The sequence below is a fragment of the Mauremys mutica genome, chromosome 10, assembly GCF_020497125.1.
Source record: "Mauremys mutica isolate MM-2020 ecotype Southern chromosome 10, ASM2049712v1, whole genome shotgun sequence".
Taxonomy (NCBI): Eukaryota; Metazoa; Chordata; order Testudines; family Geoemydidae; genus Mauremys; species Mauremys mutica.
The window spans coordinates 16,792,590-16,815,050 of record NC_059081.1 but is presented as its reverse complement, the minus strand read 5'-3'; the positions used below and the strand labels follow the sequence as shown (position 1 = coordinate 16,815,050).

General features: G+C 41.2%; 1 protein-coding gene across 1 annotated transcript in view; it reads left to right on the top strand.

Moving 5' to 3' along the window:
- The window catches only part of NCKAP5 (NCK associated protein 5), a 338,664-nt gene that overhangs the window by 139,627 nt on the left and 176,576 nt on the right, over positions 1-22,461 (top strand). Inside the window, exon 4 of the mRNA XM_045033131.1 lies at positions 13,758-13,848. Within this exon, the coding sequence (XP_044889066.1) occupies positions 13,758-13,848 (91 nt within the window). The remainder of the gene's footprint in view (positions 1-13,757; positions 13,849-22,461) is intronic.

Here is a 22,461-nt window from a genome sequence, read left to right as displayed (position 1 = left end):
TACAGAGGTTTCCACTGTAAAAATAAAGTCCTGTTGAAGTTGTTAGTAACTTGCCTGGTTGATACAACAACAAGTAATGGAGTAAAGTTGCTGCTTAACATGAATAAGAGTATCAGAATATGATCATCATGTAAACATCAGATAAAATTGTACCTGCTTAGATTTATTTTGAATAATCTTCTAGTGTTCCTGAAAGATGACCGTATTAGAGACTGGATTCTGTTTGTAGGACAGGAATAACATGGGCAGTGGTGGTTTAAACATTCCAGGACTACCACATGTGTTTTTCAGTCACAGGCATGAGGAAGACCCCCTCCTCTAGAGGGAAGAAAATGAAAAGCATTTTGCTTGGGAAGTGAACGCCCCTGCATTCTTGCCATATCTGAATAAATTTACTTCACGTACATCTATGGCCTTCATTACCTTAGTATTTGAGTACCTCAAATATTAAATTTATTTATCCACACAATACACCTGCGAGGTAGGGAACTATGACTATCTACACTTTACAGATGGGAACCTGAGGCAAAGGGAGGCTAAATAACTTCCTAAGGTCACAGAGCAAGTATGTGGCAGAGGAGAGACTTTAGCAGAGATCTCCCAAGTCCTAAACTAGTGCCTTAACCACTGGACCATCTTTTCTCTGTGGGGAAAATGCAGCATGGGTTGATTTATGTTCTCCTTTTAAAAACACATATGAGAAATTTTATTTTAATCATTATGAAAACTAAATCCTAGATGTGGATAAGTTTGTGTTAAATATTTTAACTAAACCCTGGTGAGCTTCCCAATACATATTGCAAAACAGAATGATATACCTTTAAAAATCATTCTGTACTTGTTTTACTTCACTCCTGTCATATGAAAAGTTAATGTTCAAATAGTACGTTATTTAGACATTTTGGAGCACAATTTGAAAGCTTCAAATGAGGGTTCATCCACAGGACTCCCATTAAACTCAATGGGAGCTGCATGGCTAAAAACCCACACAGCAGTTTGAAAATGTACCTCGTGCTGTGCTGAAGATAGATGCTTAAAGAGTAAGTGCTTGAAAAGGGGGGAATAAGTGATGGAATGGCTTTCACTCTTCAATCAGGCCAAAAATTCTCCTCCACTCTCACAGCTCATTTAAACGATTTTCCATTGGAGTGGAGTCCCCAGCCTTAGGACTCTCCCTTTCCCACAAAGGAAGTAAAATAAAACATGCTGAAAATAAATATAATAACCCTTTTCAACCATAAAGGTGTCTGAATGTTCTTATGTTTTCTCTCTTTTAATTTCTTACTTCCTTGTTTTTCTTCTCTTTCCATTCATTTTTTTTCTTGAATCTCATTTGTACCATCATACTCTCTTCTTCCGGTTCTCCCATCTCTTTTCCACTTTCCTTCTCTTCTCTCTCCCTTTTCTGTTCTCTTCCCTGGTCCCCAAGTCTTTTTCTCTCCTCCTCTTTTCAGTATTCCCACCTTCCCCTTCTTTCTCTTTCTCTCTCGATCCCCTTCACATCAGTAGACCTCTTTCTTTGTCTTCCTCTTTTATCCCCCACCCGATGTCTGTCTCTTCCCCGACCCTGCTATATCCTGGTCTGCCTTGCTGCTGTGCTTCTGGGTGGGCCTGATCCATGGAGTGAGATTCTTCAGGTCCTCTCACCTTTTCCTCTCCATGTCTTTCTCTTGCATTTTGGCCACTATTTACCTCTGCCAAAGCTTCCTCTCCCCATCCCCATCTGCTTATTGGCCTCGTGTTAATGGCCCTGGTAATCAGTGGGTGGGCGTGGGCCAGACCTGAGGACTGTGACAGAGGAAGTGTTCTGCACAGCTTCAGCAACAAAGGAGAGAGCTGGAATAGTTGGTACAAGAGACAGAAATAAAGTGCCAGCATCCTTTCTGTAGCACAGGAGTCAGCAACCTTTCAGAAGTGCTGTGCCGAGTCTTCATTTATTCACTCTAATTTAAGGTTTTGCGTGCCGGTAATACATTTTAACGTTTTTAGAAGGTCTCTCTCTCTGTAAGTCTATAAACTATTGTTGTATGTAAAGTAAACAAGTTTTTTAAAATGTTTAAGAAGCTTCCTTCAAAATTAAATTAAAATGCAGATCTTATCAGTTCAGTGCAGTGGTTCTTAACCTGGGGTGCATGCACCCCCTGGGGCAGGATATTTTGCACCCTAGGCAAAACTTCCACCTTGCGCACCTCCTCCCCCGCACATCTGTTCATTGAGGGGCAAATCCCAATGAGCCTTTATAGACCCCAGGGGCCAGCCATGCCCAGGGGCTGCTCCCCAGACCAGGTTCCCCCCTCCCCGCCCCCTGAACTCCCCTGGAGGGTGCACCCCCCACACACAAGCCCTCCCCACCCCACCCAGTGGCCCCGCCCAAGTCCACCCACTGGCTTTGCTGGGCTTGGGCTGCTGCAGCAGCTCAGCAGGGAGGAGCCACCTTCCGGAGGCCTGGAGAGCCAGAGTGTCTGCTTGCTTCAGCAGCGAGCCCCAGCCATGGAGGAGCCAGCATGGTGCAGGGGGGCAGCAGCCCTCCAAAGGCGGTGGCGCCGCTACTGGGGAGCAGTCACACCCCCCACTCCTGCCCAGGCTGCAGCCTGGAACCCCCCCCCCCCCGGGGGTTCCTGCAGGCTGCGGTGGATGTATGCGGGCGCCAGCCCCCATACGCCTCTCCAGCTCTCCCCTCGCCTAGGATTACCATATTTCAACAATCAAAAAAGAAGGGAGAGCCCTGCCCTAGCCCCCACCATCCACTCCCTCCCACTTCCCACCCCGACTGCCCCTGTCAGAACCCCCAACTCCCCCCTCCGCTCCTTGTCCCGACTGCCTCCTCCCAGGACCCCTGCCCCTAACTGCCCCCCAGAACCCCACCCCTACCTAAGCCTCCCTGACTACTGCCTCCTGAGACTCCTCACCCTAACTGCCCCCCTAGGACTCTACCTGTCCCCTGACTGCCCCAACCCTTATCCACACCCCTGCCCCCAGACAGACCCCTGGGACTCCCACGCACCATCCAACCACTCTCTGCTCCCTGACAGGATCCCCAGAACTCCCGACCCTTCCAACCTTCCCCCTGCTCCCTGACTGCCCCCCCGGGACTCCCCTTACCATGCCCATGCCGGTCAGATGCTGGCTCCACGTGGAGACAAAACTCCACCTGGAGTGCTGAGGCAGCGGGAGTGGCGGTGGCGGCTCACGCTTCCGGGAGCCGCAGAACCCGAGTGTGGTGAGGGGGGAGCCAGAGGTGCGCCTGCCGCTGGTTTGGGGTCCCGGCCACCGGCCCCGCTCAGCCTCCTGCCGGCCTGGGGTTCCATTCACTCAGCCAGCAGCAGGCTGAGTGGGGCCAGCAGCCGGGACCCTGGCTGGCAGCCATGTGTCAGGCAAAATTGGCTCACATGCCAAAGGTGGCACGCGTGCCGTTGGTTGCCGACCCCTGCTATAGCATCTCAGTTCAAGCCTTGTGAAGAACACCACATAGTCTGGTTTCCCCTCTTTCTGTGTTTTAACCATTATAAACCCTGTAATATATAGGGCTACTCCCAGAGTAAGGCACTACTCACTGTAAGAACAGTAGCATCTCGCCCACCATTACTAGATATTTTTCATTAATTTTTCAAGTATCTCAGTCAAACACACTGCACACTTGTAGAGAATATTATACTAAAGAGCAATTGCTTTTTAATTATAATGGTCAATATTTTAAAAGCCCTGAGTCCAATTCTTCTCCAAGGAAATGTCATAGAAGCCAGTGGGGTTATCACATCGATGAATTTGGCCCTTGAAGCCTAATGTGCGTTTTCTTTTTTCCATTGTTGCCTGATAAAATAGGATAATGGTTGTGGTACAGCAGCACAATTAGGAAGATATGAGCAACAATGTATAACATGATTTTTCCTGGTCTGGGTGCTTGGAATGTGCAGCGTTAAAACTGTTAATGACAAAATACTGACTACAAAATTCTTTTGTAATCAATTTCACAAATGGTTAAATTCTGCACCTACTTTACATCAACGTCCAGACCTGTATGATCTATTTAAGGCTTTTTCAGCCATCTTCAGGGCATGTTCAGTCATGATGTATAGAAGCTGTATTTTTACTGCCTCATTATCAATGGTTTGGTTGTAGAAGAGCTGTCAATATCATTTTTAGGGAGACTATTGCTACCTAACATGATACAAATAATTAAGCCCTTGGAGACCATTATTCTAACTACTTATTACTTGCTCAACCATTTTGCTATATTGCTCAAATTTGGTGAAGACTAAGAGCATTAAAATAAAGTCCTCTCCTTCTTATAAGTCTCTTGAACAACTTGTTTTCTTGTTTGTTTTTAGCCACCTGAAATTTAATACCTGACATTTAGATTTCTTTGCTACTGTTATGTAGAAAAATTATTAAGTCCATCATCCATATTAGTAACACTTTTTAAATAAGGAAGGTACTTTCTAGAACAGGAGAACTGCTATTTATTTCAGTAGTTATTCCTCACCTCTAGTCTCAATTGTATTTTAAGGCAGAGCTCTACATTAAGGGGCATCATCCTGGAGTATGTGTGGGATCAGAAAGTACTGTCCTTCGTGGACTTTCCATGCACATAAGAGGACTTATCTTGATGCAGCATAGTCCTCTCTCTGTCCCCATCCAGCTTTGCTGGTCAGTGGAGGTTGGAAGAGCAAATATATTCCCCTCCTCACTGTAGTTTGTTGTTCATGGGGTACTACAAGTCAGCAGTCCTCTGACTGTGCTCTGGTGAGGCTGGCCCTGCTGACGCAAAGAGAGGGCAAGGAAGGGAAGGCTTCTTACTCACTGCACAGCAGCCAGGCAAAACCTAGCCCTCTCTGTTTAGGTTTAGCTACTTGAAAATCCCCAATCAGATTATGTTAGAGGGGAGAAAACAAAAGCCAAATTCTGGCCCCATATATAAAGCCAGACTGTACCTGCCAGGAGCCTGAATTTTATACATGTAATATGTGAATAGGGATTATCATCAGGCTGTAAGAGCATGTGGTTTACACCTTCGCTACTGTAGAACTCACTTGGAATATTCATTCATTATTCATGCAGTGTTGCTGGCTCATGAGTCTTTGTGTGTCTCATGATATTTGATGTTTTTCTGAAAGCCCCCAGCTCCTGGAGTCATGTGATTACACGAGAATCTCAGTTTTCATTTAAAAAAAATTCGTAACCCTCATATTTTCAGAGAAAAGCTGGAAAAGGTGAACCTTAAAGGATTAAAAATCATGAAATATAAATCCCCCAATTTATTATTTTAAATCTTATTTTAAGCCAAACTCATGGTATTCTGCAATGTTTTGGGTCCTGAGTCATGATTTTTGGACTCCTAAATTTGTCCATGTTACAGAGGACCTGTAGAGTGCCCTTTTCTTGGGTTTTGTGGGGAACCAAGATCAGTGTGGGGGATACTTCTACCCCACACGCCTATTTGTATAGACTTTATGACAGGCCATATGTGCAGTTCGCTGCAGAGGTTTAGCTTTAAGGTTATGCCTACAATACATGGCTCTGGGGTACCAAGACACCAGCTCTCTGTTGAGAATTATATTATTAACAAAGAACTTGTTTTAAGGGACCAAATCCTGAGCACAATTAGCACAATTAGCACCTTACTTTCATGGACATTAAAATCACAAGTAAAAATTAAAGGAAAAAAACAATGCATCAGCTCAGTGAAATGTAACACTTCTTAGTTCTGCAGGAGTTTGGGTATTTTATATAGACTTTAATATAATAAAAGTCCCATTAAATATTAATAATATGCATAACAGCCAGTTAATCAAAATAATTCTATATTTTAACTATTACCTTTGTATTGCAAAATAACTATAAAATGTGGAAATATTTTTATTTCTTTTTAGCCCCACACACATCTGTCAGGTACCTTTTTAAACTCTTGAGTCCACAGTATGAGTACACAACCTTCCAAACTAGTAAAAAGACAGAACTAAGATCTTCAGTACCATTCTTCATTCCAGATCAAATTGGAATTTGTTTAAAATTATGTGGGCAGGAACATATGCTATTGATATGAAATGTACATCATAGTATCATAACAATATAGAGACAGCATGGCTGCCAATACATTTGAAGTTATTTAGATATGTATTACTGTATGCAACTTAGTCAGATAACTCATGGAAACAGCATTAGGTCTGCTCAGTCACAGTAATGAATCAATGTAAAATAAAAACAGAGAATATGTCTTGTCATGTATTGCCTTGACCAAGGATTCGTGACTGCCAGGTTCTATTTCTTTGGCAAGTCACTTACTTCTTTGAGCCTCAGTTTTCAAATGTAAAATGAATATACAGTAGAATTATACTAACCTTCCCAGCCATGCACCAATTGGCATGCACAGAACCCCCTCATTCTCTGATCACTTCTTAGCAAAAGCTTTAATACGTGCTTGCTTACATACATATCGCTTGCTGATGTTTACAAACTATACATCATATTTCCTAGTATACAATGAATTATTATAGTTATTGATACACTGCATTTGAATGAACAGAATATATTTTGTGGTGCATCATCTTCATCTCTTCTTCTTTATTTATTCATATTCTGGGGAGAGGGATAGCTCAGTGGTTTGAGCATTGGCCTGCTAAACCTACGGTTGTGAGTTCAATCCTTGAGGGGGCCACTTAGGGAGCTGGGGCAAAAATCAGTACTTGGTCCTGCTAGTGAAGGCAGGGGGCTGGACTCAATGACCTTTTAAGGTCTCTATGAGATAGGTATATCTCCATATATTTAATTTGCAAAATTCAGTAATTTGCAGGGGGTCTCATAGTCATTTGTGTGATTACAAAAGTTCTGGTATAATAGTACTTAAGGGATGTTGTGAGGATTAACTGAGGGCAAATCTGTCACAGATACTCAGTGAACTCCTAGTGTCCTCTGTTACATGAGTATAACCATTGGAAAATGTAGTCTTTAATGACTGTAAAGCACTTTGAAATCCCTGGATGCAAGGCACTGTAGAAAAGTACTATTAGTAATAGGATTAATTATTGACCAGTTCCAGATGTCTGTCCTACTGAAGCAAAACCATATATAGGGGATTCTAAAGCCCTCAAAAATTACAGGACTTTTGGAAGTGTTGATGCCATGATAAGAGGAAGTTATTATTGGAATAGAGATGGTTCCAGATAAAGAATAATTCTTGAGTACATAATCATCAGGACTCAAACAAATGTAGGTGATGTAATCTCTGTTATGAGATGAGAAACCTTCTGATAGACTCAGAAAACTCTGCAGGAAACTTGTAGACTGAAAACAAATAATGGTAATTCCTCATGGAATAAAATCCCTTCCTCTTCTTTGCTTGCCTCCACCTGCCATCAGTTCTGTGGCTAGCACTCTTGTGTGTCTACTAGAAAATGATATGGCCTGGTCTACACTACAGGGTTAGGTTGAATTTAGCCGCATTAAGTCGATTTAAAAATTAATGTGTCCACACAACCAACCCCATTCCGTCGACCTAAAGGGCTCTTAAAATCGACTTCTGTACTCCTCCCTGGCGAGGGAGGTAGCACTAAAATTGACTTTGCTGGGTCGAATTTGGGGTAGTGTGGACGCAAATCGATGGTATTGGCCTCCGGAAGCTATCCCAGAGTGCTCCATTGTGACCGCTCTGGACAGCACTTTGAACTCTGATGCACTAGCCAGGTACACAGGAAAAGCCCCGGGAACTTTTTCATTTAATTTCCCGTTTGGTCAGCGTGCCGAACTCAGCAGCACAGGTGACCATGCAGTCCCCCCAGAATCATAGAGCGTAGAATGTTTCTACACTCCCCCTATCATCTCCGTCCCTGAGGTTATCACAGATTAGAAGGCTAAAAAAACCACACTCACAATGACATGTTTTCTGAGCTCATGCAGTCCTCCCGCACTGATAGGGCACAGCTTAATGTATGGAGGCATTCAGTGGCAGAGGGAAGGAAAGAATTAAGTGAGCGCGAAGAGCAGAGGCAGGACGCGATGCTGAGGCTAATGGAGGAGCAAACAGACATGATGAAGCATCCGTTGGAGCTGCAGGAAAGCCAACAAGAGCACAGACCCCCACTGCATAACTGCCTTTCCTCCTCCCCATGTTCCATAGCCTCCTCACCCAGATGCCCAAGAATGCAGGGAGGGAGGCTCTGGGCACCCAGCCAGTCCACTGCAGAGGATGGCCCACGCAACAGAAGGCTATCATTCAAACAGTTTGATTTTTAGTGTGGCTACAATAAGCAATGTGGCCTTGTCCTTCCCTCCTCCCCCACCCCACCCGGGCTACCTTGTCCATTATCTCATTTTTTTTAATTAATAAAGAAAGAATGCGTGGTTTCAAAACAATAGTTACTTTATTTTGAAGGGGAGAGAGTGGTTGGCTTAGAGGGAATTAAAATCAACAAAGGGGGTGGGTTTGCATCAAGGAGAAACACACACAACTGTCACACTGAAGCCTGGCCAGTCATGAAACTGGTTTTCAAAGCCTCTCTGATGCGCGGCGCACCTTGCTGTGCTCTTCTAATCGCCCTGGTGTCTGGCGCAAAATGATTGTCTGCCATTGCTTTCACGGAGGGAGGGTGACTGACGACATATACCCAAAATCACCCGCGACAATGTTTTTGCCCCATCAGGCATTGGGAGCATAACCCAGAATTCCAATGGGTGGCGGAGACTGCGGGAACTGTGGGATAGCTACCCACAGTGCACCGCTCCGTGAGTCAATGCTAGCCACGGTAGTGAGGATGCACTCCGCCAACTTAATGTGCTTAGTGTGGACATACGCAATCGACTATATAAAATTGATTTCTAAAAATTGACTTCTATAAAGTTGACCTAATTTTGTAGTGTAGACACCCTATGAGCCTGAAAATGTCATGATGCATGCAGTGTGGTGTGAAAACACATGAGAACAGTTTGTTAACATTCAGGGAATTTCCACAAATAGTCATCGATGACAGACCTAGTTTTCACCTTGCACTTTTCTGTATCCACTTCATCCTTTCAAAAGTTGCTGTGTTTCACACAGCACCATCACTACTGCTAATAAACACACAGATGTTTGTCTGTCTACACATACATATGTTCTTGGAATGGCTATGAAGCTGCATTCAAAATGAGACTAACACTTTTGGTTGGTTTTAATGGCATAACATACCCATGAGTGAATTAAAGCCTGCAGTCTCTCTCTGTGCCAAAGTGCTTTTATTTATTTATTTTTAAAGTAGTTTTACCAAATTAAAGACTATGTAATATATTATTGTGTGTGGTGACAAAGTTCCTCCTCTACCTTGGTGGGTCCTGCGCTTATTGGTGGATTTGCTTGCCTCACAGATTCACCCTGTGGGTTGGGAAACAGCCCAGAGACCTTCCCCTCTGGTAGAAGCCACAGTCCAGGTCAATTCCTCCTAGGTACTACGATAATACAAATAATAAATGAATGTATCCTCCTATTACTACTTTTGAGGCGGGGAGGTGTTGGTTGGGGTGATGCAAAAGAAGTTTTAAGTGCTAGGCCAGAGTGGATACTAAGGTCTATTTTATTGATTGGGGAATGCTGCAGGGCTGAATTATCTGCTCAGAGCCTGATATGGAATGTTGCAGACTCTGACCTGGCATTTCCCAGTTGGCAAGCATTAGTACTGATGAACCGAATAGAAGACAAATTGTATCTATGCACACACACGCTCTCTCTCTGTCTTTATGAGATTTATTTCCTGAAATGTTGAATGGGTTTGGTGTATATGTGGACTCTGTCCCGTATGGTGCTGTAATGCACATATTTTTAGCAGCACAGTGCCCTGAAAAGAAAATGAAACTTACAGGAAAATACAAGGGTATGAAATGAAAATGAAACTTACAGGAAAATACAAGGGTAAGGAAGGTTAATGCTTTTATCAGAAAAATGAAAATCTTTGGCATGAGCGTACTTGCTCTGAGTGACTAATATAAACAATTCAAAGACATCCTGAAGCAGAATATCAACTCGTGCAGCATAAATATCGATAACTTAGAAGACACAGCCACAGGCAGACCTGAATCGAGAGCAACTATCAATAAAGATTGTGAACATGTTGAGAGAGACATCTGTGAAAAACTGGTTGAAAAAAGGGCCACGCATCATGCCACGTTTTCAGTGGGAGACATTTCTATGTGACACCTACCATGACCTTGACCTTGCTCCTTGCAGATCGGACTGTACAGCCACAAAAGCGCACACACGATGCTGTGATGTCATCATCAGACACGACTGACAGCTATATAGTTCATCAATGCCACTTTGGTTCAAAATTTATATGCTATCTCCCAGATAAAGTCGGCCAGGGGAAGGCCTCCCTAGAGGACTAATTCCTGGGGGCAAGAGGCTATTTCTCAAACTGGATTGGGGGAAGGGCCTGGCCAAACTTTAAAATAGTGTATTAAATTTTACTGACATATACTTTAATTGTGCAGACTAATGTAGATTATAATATAACAATGAACTTTTATTAATGCTCTCATAAATTAGAAGCACTGAATGCTGATTTAATGAGGAAGCAGATTAAATTATTGTGGTACAGAATGTTTGGTCAAGCAGTTCCTCCTAAAATGGAAGACTGGGATTCAAATAAGAAAGGAATGCTAGCAATAGCAGTCGGTAAACCACAATGGCAGTGCCTGACAAACTTTGCGAAAGCTGAATCTAAGGGCATTTGACTTGCCTTTTTGGCAGATGTTTATTTATTCTTTCTCCTTGTTGTACTCTTCCACTGATACCTTATTAAAGAGAAATTAGGACCTTTGGAAATCTAAAGTAAATTTCATTGTACATGCTGCATCATCATCATCATCACAGATAATCAAGCTTGTCTTTATACATTTCTTTAATATCAACAAACAAGCAAAAAAACTATATTTAACCTCCAGTTAGAACAACTCTGCCTGTTGTCTGGGTAGGTTTGTCATACTCTGTATTTTGTTCTGCCAGTGTAAACTGGAGTTTTGCTAAGAGTATCTGATCACTATACTCCACATAGAACAGTGTACAGCCAATCCCTACAAAGTTCTTAGACAAAATGAGTTTTTGCTTTATACACATGCAGAAGCAATCCAGGACAGTCAACCTAATTGTCTGTGCCCAGAAAATAGCTAAGAGAAGCTATCATGCAATAAATGACTTCTATTATAGTGCTTTTCACAATTCTTTTTCATAAGTGGTTTGATTTTTTGCACCTACATTGTTTTTCCTTCATATTATTGTCCTTGATCCTGCTAACACAGAATTCAATGACAAAACTCCCATTAACTTTAGTGAGAGGTGGATCTGTTCCTCATTTTCTTTTCTGATTTGAGTCTGTTTATTCATTTACCTGGGCTTTTCATAATATTATAAATATATATCAGTAGAAAGAGACTCTGCTATATTAATAACTTTAAAAATTAGGGGTTCACATTTTAGGAATTAAAATATTTGTCTTCTTTTATGGATTATATTCTGAAGCAAAAGGATTTGGCCTCCTGAGTAAAAAGGCTCTGATTAAGGTCAGCCGATGAGCAGAAATGGTTCCAGTCTGCCACTGAAAAACTATGTACCACTGTCTGCACTGGAGATTAGAGCTGGCTTATTCTTATTCACATTTGGTCAACAGATGGTCCAACTATTCCGTGTGCATTCTGGCAATGCAAAAACATTCACATTAACTAAAAAAAAATAATAAAAATAAGGGAAATGTCACTGGGCATCTGACTAGGATGAATGCCTCACAATGCCTGCTTCTCAGGAAGTAGGATGTTGCTGGCTGACTATAAAAGAGAGAACTAAGCAAGCAGGAATGTTGTTATTAGATTAGTTACTACTGATTCTGATCAGACTGAAAGACTCGAATGACAACCAGGTGCACAAAGGTTATGTAAAGATGGTATTGTTGCCCCTTGTCCAGTGTGGGTAGCTAACATTCGGGGCCTTACTGGGTTGTTTCCATTAGAGAGTCAGGTATTTCTTTGGTGCAGTCCTCTTTATTTACGAAGAAGGTTCACAAAGCCCTGTTTCTGTGAACTTAGTAGGAACAAACAGAAGCAGGTTTTTTCCTTACTCACAGTCTCCAAGCTTGCTTTTCCCAGCCAGTCTTGTACTCCAATGAGCTCTGTCTACTCCCTGCAAGGTCACACTCATGACAGCTTCTCTAGCTCTCTGGTTGTTTCTGCTTCTGACACACCCAGACAAACACATCTGCAACCAATCAAAGCCCTAGCCCCTACACTAGCAATCAGTCCCTGTGAAACCCCTTTACCCATATGGCTTGATTTTTGATTAGCCCTGCATGTGGCCTAGTGCCTTGGACAGTGGCTTCTATTATCTAAAGCTATCTTACTCAATAAAGGAGCCCAATTGCTTCTTCCAGTCAACCTGAATTAAGAGTAGCTAGCATGCCCATCAGCTTTAACAAGCTCTGTGATTGCAGATCGATCAAAGGCATGCTTGATGGAAGCCATTAATACCTACCAGCATAATAGCACAAACATTCTTTCTTTTTTAATGTCTGAGCTTAGATTGACTAAACTCTCATGATGTTATAATGGCAGATTGTGGCCAGCACTGCATGGGATGTAAGTGGGGAAAAGGTTACCAAGCAGTGCACTTGTGCCTCTATAGCAGAACGAGCCATGATCCCAGTCTTCGCACTCTACCTCCCTCCACACTAACTAGCATTGCTGTACTAGAAGGGAGCACATACTGCACCCATTCATAGAACTGTGGCTGAATTAGTCTCTCCACATTCTGGCTGAGTTGGCTAGAACTTCTTCAGGCACTCCTGCTGCAGCGCAGCCCATCCTCAACCCTCAGTGCCAGGAGGAAATCAAGTTGGCTTTTATCTCATTCCAAAACACCTCAAAACCTTCAAGGTTAACTAGTTTGCTCCCCATTCCTATACCGGGATCTCTTCACTACATTGGTGGTATATTATGAGGGACAGCCCACCTCAACCCCTTTTTGCAGCAGGACCATAAAGGATCCTGCTCCCACTGCTACTGCTTTCACATTAAACTTTTAATTTGGGGGCCACAGATTGTAATGGACTGAAGTGAAGAGGGGAAAAAACAGAGCAGTAAGGTATGCCCACTTTCTCAGTCCTTTAGAAGGCGAGTCATCAACACACTTGTAAATGCTACTGATGCATTTTCACAGAGTTCTAGTTGTGAAACTGTTTTCTTTGAATGTAAACCAAACATACACGAAGTGGGAAAATTATAAGAAATTTTATTTCAATTATCCTGGAACATACCTAGGGAATAAAGGAGTCAACGCCAGGAATTTTCTTTGGGGATGAACTCTCCACATTATACACAGCTGACTAGAAATGCAACAGTACTCAAAAGAAGTTGTGGTATTACACTTTTCTGGAAAATTATGAATGATTTTTTTTGATGGCATTAATTTTATTATTCTGCTGCTGCTATAACACTGACATCAAGAAGATGCCTGCTAGCTGCATATGTTGTCTGATGTTTATTAAACTCCCTTTGTAGCTCACATAAAGAGGAAGCTCTCACTACCCTACCCATGTAAAAGGTAAAGAAGCCCTTTAAATGTGTTAACCATAGGCTCCAGTATAGAAGTGAAGAAAGTTCCAAGACCAGGATATCCTATGAATATTAATTTGCTAGTAGCCAGTAGAATGATGTATTTTGTCCTTTAAATGACCCTAACACTACATGTCTTATCCACATGCAGAGATTTCTGACCTTTAAAATGTTTTTGTATTTTCATTCTCCAGGATGGAGGAGACGGTGAGAAATCTACTGCAGAATCAAGGATCTCCAGACCAGAATGGAGAGGGAACAGTTAATATCATGAAGGTGTATCAGGTATTGGTAGCTTTTCTGTTGTTTACATATTTAAAAAAATCTAACCAATGCTCTATATTTCCGAGATCCATGTCCAAGTATTTTTGTTCTATCTTTATGAGTTATGAATGCTGGTAATCTATTATTATTAAATAATTCAGCATACCTGGTTCCTCCTTACTTTCTCTGTGTATTCTCCCCCTACTGCTTAAGGTTTTCCATTTCCATAATTACATTTTTATCTTCTTGCTCCTTCCCAAGAAACACTTTGCTTTATTATTTTGATTGTTGCATCTACTTTTCAGAAGGGAAACCTGAACCAAATGTTAAGCCTTATTAAAACATGAAATTTATGGTAAAATATTCCAAAGCACCTAAGTCACAAGATTTTACCAGAAAACTGTCACAGTAATGTTCTGTCAACCCATATTTTCAGAGGTAATAGAACCTTGTATAAAGCTGCAAAAATTTGTCTGACTTGCGTAGTAGGTGTGCTTTGTCACTTGAACCTGGGATATAGGGAGGGTAAGCGTCCCTCTGAACAAAGAGTACTAGGGGCTAGAACAGAGTTGTTTCTGGAGAGAAAAACTGAGGGAGAACCAAGCTGAGGGAGGAAGCTTATATTGTGGTTTATGATTTATTAGAATTTTACTTTACCCAAGAAGAGCATGAGATTTGAGCTAACGGAGGGTCTTTACATTCTGTTGAGGATGTTGAGATAGATTCTGCCCGTTTACACTGACATTCTGAAAATTCACTTATTTAAATATTTAATAAAGACAGTCCCAATTATTCCAAAAGTTGCATTTCCTTGGTCAGACAGAGAAGGCCTCAGTGCGTATTCATACCTTTACTAACAATCCTACAAGAAATAAAATATTGAAACATGACCTACTTTGCAGTTCTCCAGATAACGAGGCACTTGTGAAAAACATTGTATAGATACTTTCATGTCCCTTCTTACAACCAGAGCATGAGGACAGACTAAAATGCAAAGCCAAATAACAGTCACACTTGATCAGAGGCTGCAGAATTGTAGGCAGTTAAGACTTAATCTAAGGTTATGTATATGTTCAAGTAACTGACATGGAAATAAATGTTAAGGTGATTCATTGTGTGATTTAGTTGTTAAGATACATGACTAAGAGTCACAACTGTCATGGATTTTATTTTTGGATAGATGCTGCTATCATGTCTGATCTTGGACAAGCCACTTAATGTCTCTGTTAACCTGTCTGGGCTTTATTTTCCTTGTCTGTAAATTGGGGATACTAATAGTAGCTAACCTCACACAGTGCTCTTCTGCTGCTTAAATAATTTAACACTGGTATTCTTCTATGGGAAGTCCTGTATAATTGCAACATGCATTTTATTGATTCCATTTATTTATTATACAAAAAATGTGCTCAAAGCATTTTCTTCTTTACTGAAAGAATGGCCAGCCTACTGCATCATATGACAGTGATGAACAGAGGGAGTGAAAAATGAGGAAAATTGTTTTTGAACATTTTACTTATTTTGAATTGCTTTTCAATTCAGCCATGTCCACACCCCTTTTTGTCCACTTCTCTGCAGGCTCTCACAAAAATTGGTTTTTGTTTGCTCAGATTTTGAGGAATGGCTGTTTTTTTCATTTGAATGCCTGTATTCATATGCCAGCAAGGGCATTCACACACTAATGTGGATGTTTGCTATTTAGGCCAGAAGTGTCCGCTCTATGTATATAGTGTTTGTCATCCAATCAGGGAAAACAAACAATACCATGTGACTTAGGTGACCAGTCATAACAATCAACAGCCAATAGCTGAAGGCATTACCACAGCAAATAGTTTGCAGAGAACCTACTGTCCTAAAAACTCACAAGGTGTTTGGATACTCACTAATAATGAATATATTATTAAAATCCAATTCTGCACATAAATCATAAACAGATATTGGCTACATTTTTCATGAATTATATTACAAATACTTTATTCACTTATCATATGCAAGGCATTCTAAATAATATCTGTCATTTTTTGATATATCAGCATATTTCACTATTGGGAGTAGCATCTGGAAGTAAAACCCTAGCAGTTACACTTTACACTTTGATATACATCCTTCTTTCAGTGCAGTATGACAACATTGTTTCCCATCTACAGCTCAATTCCAAATCTGGGATAAAAAGTATGAAAAGCATATTTATGATAAAGCATAGTACTTGCTGTCACACTGTCTGGACTGGCTCATGACTGTGAGTGCCTTCTTCTGGGCAGACTATTAGAAAACAGGGCAGAATGTGGTATGTTCTATAATTAGATTTCACCAAGCCAGTGACAAATGTGAACTCCAATCTTACCTTGGAGTCACAGACAGACCCCTTAGACTCTTCGGTTTATCTTTCCACCCAAACTGGACTTTGTGATAAATGGTCACTCAAACCAAAAATCACATCACATCAGATTGCTCCCGGTCCCAAAAGACCAGTCACTTTCCCCAGATCAATTGGTACTCTAGATCTTACACCAAAGACAATGCTGGCAACCAGTTCTATCGGAAACTAACCAAAGCTTTATTACCTAAGAAAAGGAAATGAGTTATTGAAACCTTAAAGCAGGTGAAATATATGCACAGGTGAGTCACAGTTTGTAAATTTAAGTGGTAGCAGTGATGTAATAAACTGTCAGTTTCTCAAAAGTCTTTTCAGGATACCCAGTTTGTCTCTGGGGAGCTCCGCTTTGCATCTGGTATACTTCCCTGTAAGAGTCCAAATAGTCCAGAAATGAAAGATCTTTCCTTGAATCCATATTTACAGCTTCTTCTCACAGAAAACAAGCTGACAGTGTCAATACCTACATAGGCTTTTCCTTTGATGACAGAGAGTAAGGAATTCATTTTGAGTTTTTGACCTGCAAGCATCACACACTATGACCATTTGCTTTGAAATTAACTCTTTTCTGTTAGAGTTCTTCATTTGCATTCTACAAGCTTCTTTCTCCTTTGAAGGGTTATTTAGTTACAGGGATATACACAATATAAATGTTTGCTATTCCATTATAAGAGGATACATATAAGTAAAACAATGCAAGTAACATTCCATTAGTTTTCATTAACTTTAAACACCAAATACACTCTGATACATTTAACACTCACTTTCATCTATACACCTCTACCTCGATATAACGCGACCCAATATAACACGAATTTGGATATAACGCGGTAAAGCAGTGCTCGGGGGGGGGGGAGGGGGCTGCGCACTCCGGTGGATCAAAGCAAGTTTGATATAATGCGGTTTCACCTATAACACGGTAAGATTTTTTGGTCCTGAGGACATTGTTATATCGAGGTAGAGGTGTACTAATGCACAAGTGAATTGGCCTGGGGCTTCAGCATGAGCTGACATGTGGTCTGCCAGTGTCACACTTACTGTACATTCCAAATAAACTGGGAAAAAATTTTACTTTGAAACATGCTTTGGAGACTAATGAAGTTTTAGTGATACCAAGATTTTTCATGAGTTTGTGTCAGTTTTGACAAATTGTTTAAGTTGGGGGGGAGGGGACGGGGACTAAAATTCCAAAAGAGTTGCAACATTTCATTTAGACATTTATGAACAAAAGTTTCAATTTCTAAAATTTGAAATGACTTTTAATTTTAATTCTATTTAATTCCTTCAAATTTATTTTTTTTTAAATGTAAAAAGAGCTCAAAATTTAATTGAATTATTTCATTTTGGGTCGAACAAAACAATTTGTTCAACCTGAAATTATTTTTGCCCCCATTTTTTGGAATTGGTAGCAAACTGAAAATTCAGTTATTCACATAGCTCTGATTCCTAATGCTTTATTGAGTGCAGTTTTTAAATGTATAAGTACTATTTTTCTAAAGCAGAATACACCTCTGAGTTTAATTATCAGTTATCCAGAAATTTTTTTTGCACAATACAGTCCTATATTTTGGAACAAATCAGAAAATATAGGACTGAGGGAGATTTCTAGAGTGGGTCTTTAACATGAATTGTTGATACTGTGTCCCATATTCCCTGACACTATGGTAAGTTAGTTTCATTGTGTGCAGCATGTTCAAATTAATATTTGAGTAGTCTTAAAACACTGTGCACTAAACACTTTTGATCTATTGACTATTGGACACATTTCTTTTTTGCAAACCCAATGATTGTTCAGGAACATACAAAACTGAGTATTTATTACAATACCAATATGCCTGACTCCAGAATAAATATTGCTGTTAATTAACTTCAGATCATAGAATCAGAGAAATGTAGGGATGGAAGGGACTTTGAGAAGTCATCTAGTCCAGCTCCCTGAGCTGAGACAGGACCCAGTAACCCTAAAGCATCCATGACAGGTGTTTGTCCAATGGGTTCTTAAAAATCTCCAATGATGAGGATTCCACAGCCTTCCTTGAAGCCTATTCCAGAAGCTACCCTCATAGCTGGAAAGTTTTTCCTAATATCTAACCTAAATCTGCCTTGCTGCAGATTAAGCCCATTACTTTTTGTCCTACTTTCAGTGGACATGGAGAACAATTGATCGTGCTCTTCTTTATAACAGTCCTTAACATATTTGGAGACATAGTTATCAGCCCCCCGCCACCTCCCAATCTTCTTTTCTCAAGACAGGTCATGTTTTCTAAACCTTTTAGCATTTTTTTTGCTCTCCTCTGGATTCTCCAATTTATCCATATCTTTTCTAAAGTGTGGCACCCAGAATTGGATGCAGTATTCCAGCTGAGACCTCACCAGTGCCAAGTAGAGTAGGACAGTTACCTCCTATGACTTATATGAAACTGGGCCGTTGCACTCTATATGATTTTATGAAAATATGCTAATGTAACTGGAATATGCTTCATGCAAAAAGTCTCTTGTAAGGTATCATTACAAAGCTTATAATCTAGTGAGTGTGATCATCCTATTTGTATAAATGTACCACTCTTGTATCTGAACCTAGAAATATGAAATATAACTCTGAGGGCCTATTGTAATTATGGAAAGTGTGGGCCATTAATGGTGGTTTGGAATCTTGATGACTCCCATTAACCAGGACAATTGACTGCAGATGGCTCCTGTATATGTGTGTGCTGGCAAGTGGGTAATGAAGTCTTACATTGACATGTGATCATGTCACCTGAACTGGAATCCATCTTTAACCTGGTGCTTTTCTATTGAGAAGAGGGGGGGAAACCCAGAGGGACAAAGGATTCCTGCTTTATGCAAAAGATATATAAATGGGTGGAACAGAGAAAAGAAGGAGCCATCATGAGGAATCCCCTAGCTGCCACCTGAGCTGGAACAAGGGCTGTACCAGGGGAAAGGGCTGCCCAGACTAGGAAGGCATCCAGTCTGTGAAAGAAACTTATCGAAACATCTCTCAGGATGAGATTTTATCTGTACTCAATTGTATTACTGTATTAGGCTTAGATTTGCATGTTTTATTTTATTTTACTTAGTAATTCACTTTGTTCTGTCTGTTACTACTTGGAACCACTTAAATCCTACTTTCTGTATTTAATAAAATCACTTTTTACTTGTTAATTAACTCAGAGTATGTATTAATACCCTGAGGAGCGGCAAACAGCTGTGCATTTCCCTCTATCAGTGTTACAGATGCTTGCCCATTCAAGATGCAAATCCTTTATGGGAGATGGGAAATGGTCACTATGAATAATGAAGAGAAACGGATGAATCCAGTTTGTAAAAGCAAGGACTCTGCAAGCCTTTCTTCATATGTTTATTCTTGTTTTCCAGAAATTTATAAATAGATTCTTTTTTATCCACTTGATCCTTTTACTGCATGCATGCCACCGGGAGACTCTCATCTGATTAAAGATGAGACGGGCAATAGAGTCTTTCAGGTTTCCTTTAAACTTATTTTGACTTTATCTGCCAGTTTGGCAATCAGAATAGATAAGGAAGAGAGAGAGTTTTCTGCAAGATTACAGTCGATCACAGTTCAGAATTTGCCAGACAAGTACTCTGAAGTGCAGTACAGACAAACATACACTTGTTTGTATACATTATGTAGGTTACCAAAGAGGAAGGATTGTCTTGTGTTTAAGGCAGTAGGACTGAAAAGACCAGAGTTCAGTCCTGTCTCTGCCACACACTTCCTGAGTGACCTTGAGCAAATCACTTAATTTGTTTCAGTTTTTCATCTGTAAAATGAAGATAATAATACTTCCCTACCTCACATGCGCATTAAGGATAAACTCCTCAGTGTTTGTGAGCTGCTCAGAAACCACAGTGATGAGAGCCATAAAAGTTACTGAGATGGACAGATAAAATATAGACATAGATTATGTCTACACTGCATCTGGGAGCACGCTTCCCAGTGCAGATAGACAAACACATACTAGGTCTGCTGAAGCTAGTGTACTAAAAATATTAATGTAGCTGGGGGTATCACAGGCAGCAGCTTGGGCTAGCCGCCCAAGTATGTACTTGGGAGTCCGAGCGGGTTTGTACTCAGGCGACTAGCCTGAGCCATTACCTGTGCTACCTGTGTACCCTTGGCTACATGGTTATTTTTAGCACACTAGCTCTGCTGGAGCTAGCAGGAGTCTGGTTACCTGTTCTGAAAAGCATGATCTCAACTGCACTGTAGACATGAAGAATACAAGGCTTTTCACATTTCCTTTTGAACTAGAAAATAGGCTCATTTTCACAAAAGAATTTGCTAGATATACAATTTAAAAAATTAGGACCAAATTTCAAGTGAAAATGGGACAGTTTTCAAGCAAAAGCTATTCTCTTTCATATATAAAGAATGGGGAAATTAACCCCTGTGCCAGTTTCTGTGGTTCTTTGAGATGTGTTGTCTACATGGATCCCACTGTTGGTTCACAAGCACCCCATGTGTGCGAGATGAGATTCTTTTGCTAGCAGTGTCCACTGGAACTGTGCCTATGTCCTAGATGTCTTTGCCCCTTCCTCTTGAATAAAGGGTAGTGCAATCCCAATTGTCCCTCCGTTCCTTTCCCAACACAGAATCTGAGAGGACTAGGACTGTGTAGTAATGGAGTGGGAGAACAGGTCATGGAATGCACATGGACAACACATCTCAAAGAACTGCAGTCACTGAAAGGTAAGTAACTGTTCTTTCTTTTTAGAGTGATATTCTGCATACATTCCACTCATGATGACTAATAAAGCTGCTGTTTGCTTGTTTGGAAGTGGATAATAGGAATATATGTTCTACTTAAACAGACTGCAGGACCACTTTACCAAAGCAGGCATCCAATCTGGAAGCTTCTACCGAAGAGTAGGATATTATGAATGAGTGGACTGAGCTCCGCGTAGGTGACCTACAGATTTCAGAAGTAGGGACATTCTCCAACAGGCAGTAGAAGCTGCCTGAACTTGAGTGGAATGAGCTCGATGTGGCTAGGTGGATCTAACCTGGCCAATTCATAACATGTCCTTATACAGTTGGAGACCCGCTTAAATTGTCTCTGCGAAGTCTCTGCCAGACCCTTAACCCTCACTGCAAAGGCCACAGTTTAGGTCTGTTCCTGAATGTGTTTTTCCTGTCAATGTAAAAGGACGGTGCCCTTACGATGTCGGGTGTGTAAAGTTTATTGTCCCTACAGATTGAGTGGGGTTTGGAGAAGAAAACTGGGAGATGAGTGAATTGGTTTACGTGGCACAGCTGTAGGCGGGAACTTGGGATGAGGCCTGACAGTGACCCTGGCCTTCTGAAGCACTAGGTAGGGGGGACCATCCATGAGGGCCTGAATCTCCCTAACCTTCAAGCTGATGTAATGGCCACTAAAAAGGCAGACTTCATGGACCAGTATTATAGATAACAGTTTGCAAAGGGCTCAAAGGGAGGACCCATCAACTCTGCTAATACTATATTGATGTTCCAAGCGGGGTGGGGCTCCCAAACTGGGGGAAAACATAAATAAGGCCCTTAAGGGATCTAGCCATGGTAGAGTGGAAAAATAGAGCCTGGGCCTGAATAGGAGAGTGGTGTGCAGATGTTGCTGTTAGATGGGCCCCTGTGGAGCTGATAGAAAATCCAGATTGCTTGTGGACTAGCAGACAGTTCAATATTGCTGAAATGGGTACTGTCAAGGGAGACAGCTGGTGCTGAGGTGCCCAAATAGCAAACCGCTTCCATTTAGTTTTAAAAATCTGTCTGTTTGGGGTTTTCCTGCTTGGAGCGGAATGTTCTTAACTTCAGCTGAACGGTTTCTTTCAGTGGACATCATCCAGAAAGCATTCAGGCTGTCAGATGTAACACAGTTGAGTGCAGCAGTAGGATTTAACAGTTATTCTACAAGACTCTGTCAGGTAGGGCAAGTAAGGCTGTGGGGAGCTGTGATAAGAGATAACAGAACTGCCTGGCCCATGCTGGGACTATCATAATAATCAGTTCTGCATCTTGCCTTAGTTTCTTCAGAAGCCTTGGTGTCATGGGGATCAGCGGAAAGGCATGCATCAGTTTTGAGGAAGACGAAGACATCTGTCAAGAAGCCTGGGCTGGAGCCCCACTGGAATAGAATGTCTGGCAGTTGTTGTTCTAGTCAAACAGGTTGAATCTGGGAATCCTCACTTGCAAAAGATATTCTGTAGGACTGAGTCTTTGATAGCCCCCTCGTGATTGTCTGGGAACTGTCTACTGAGCTGAT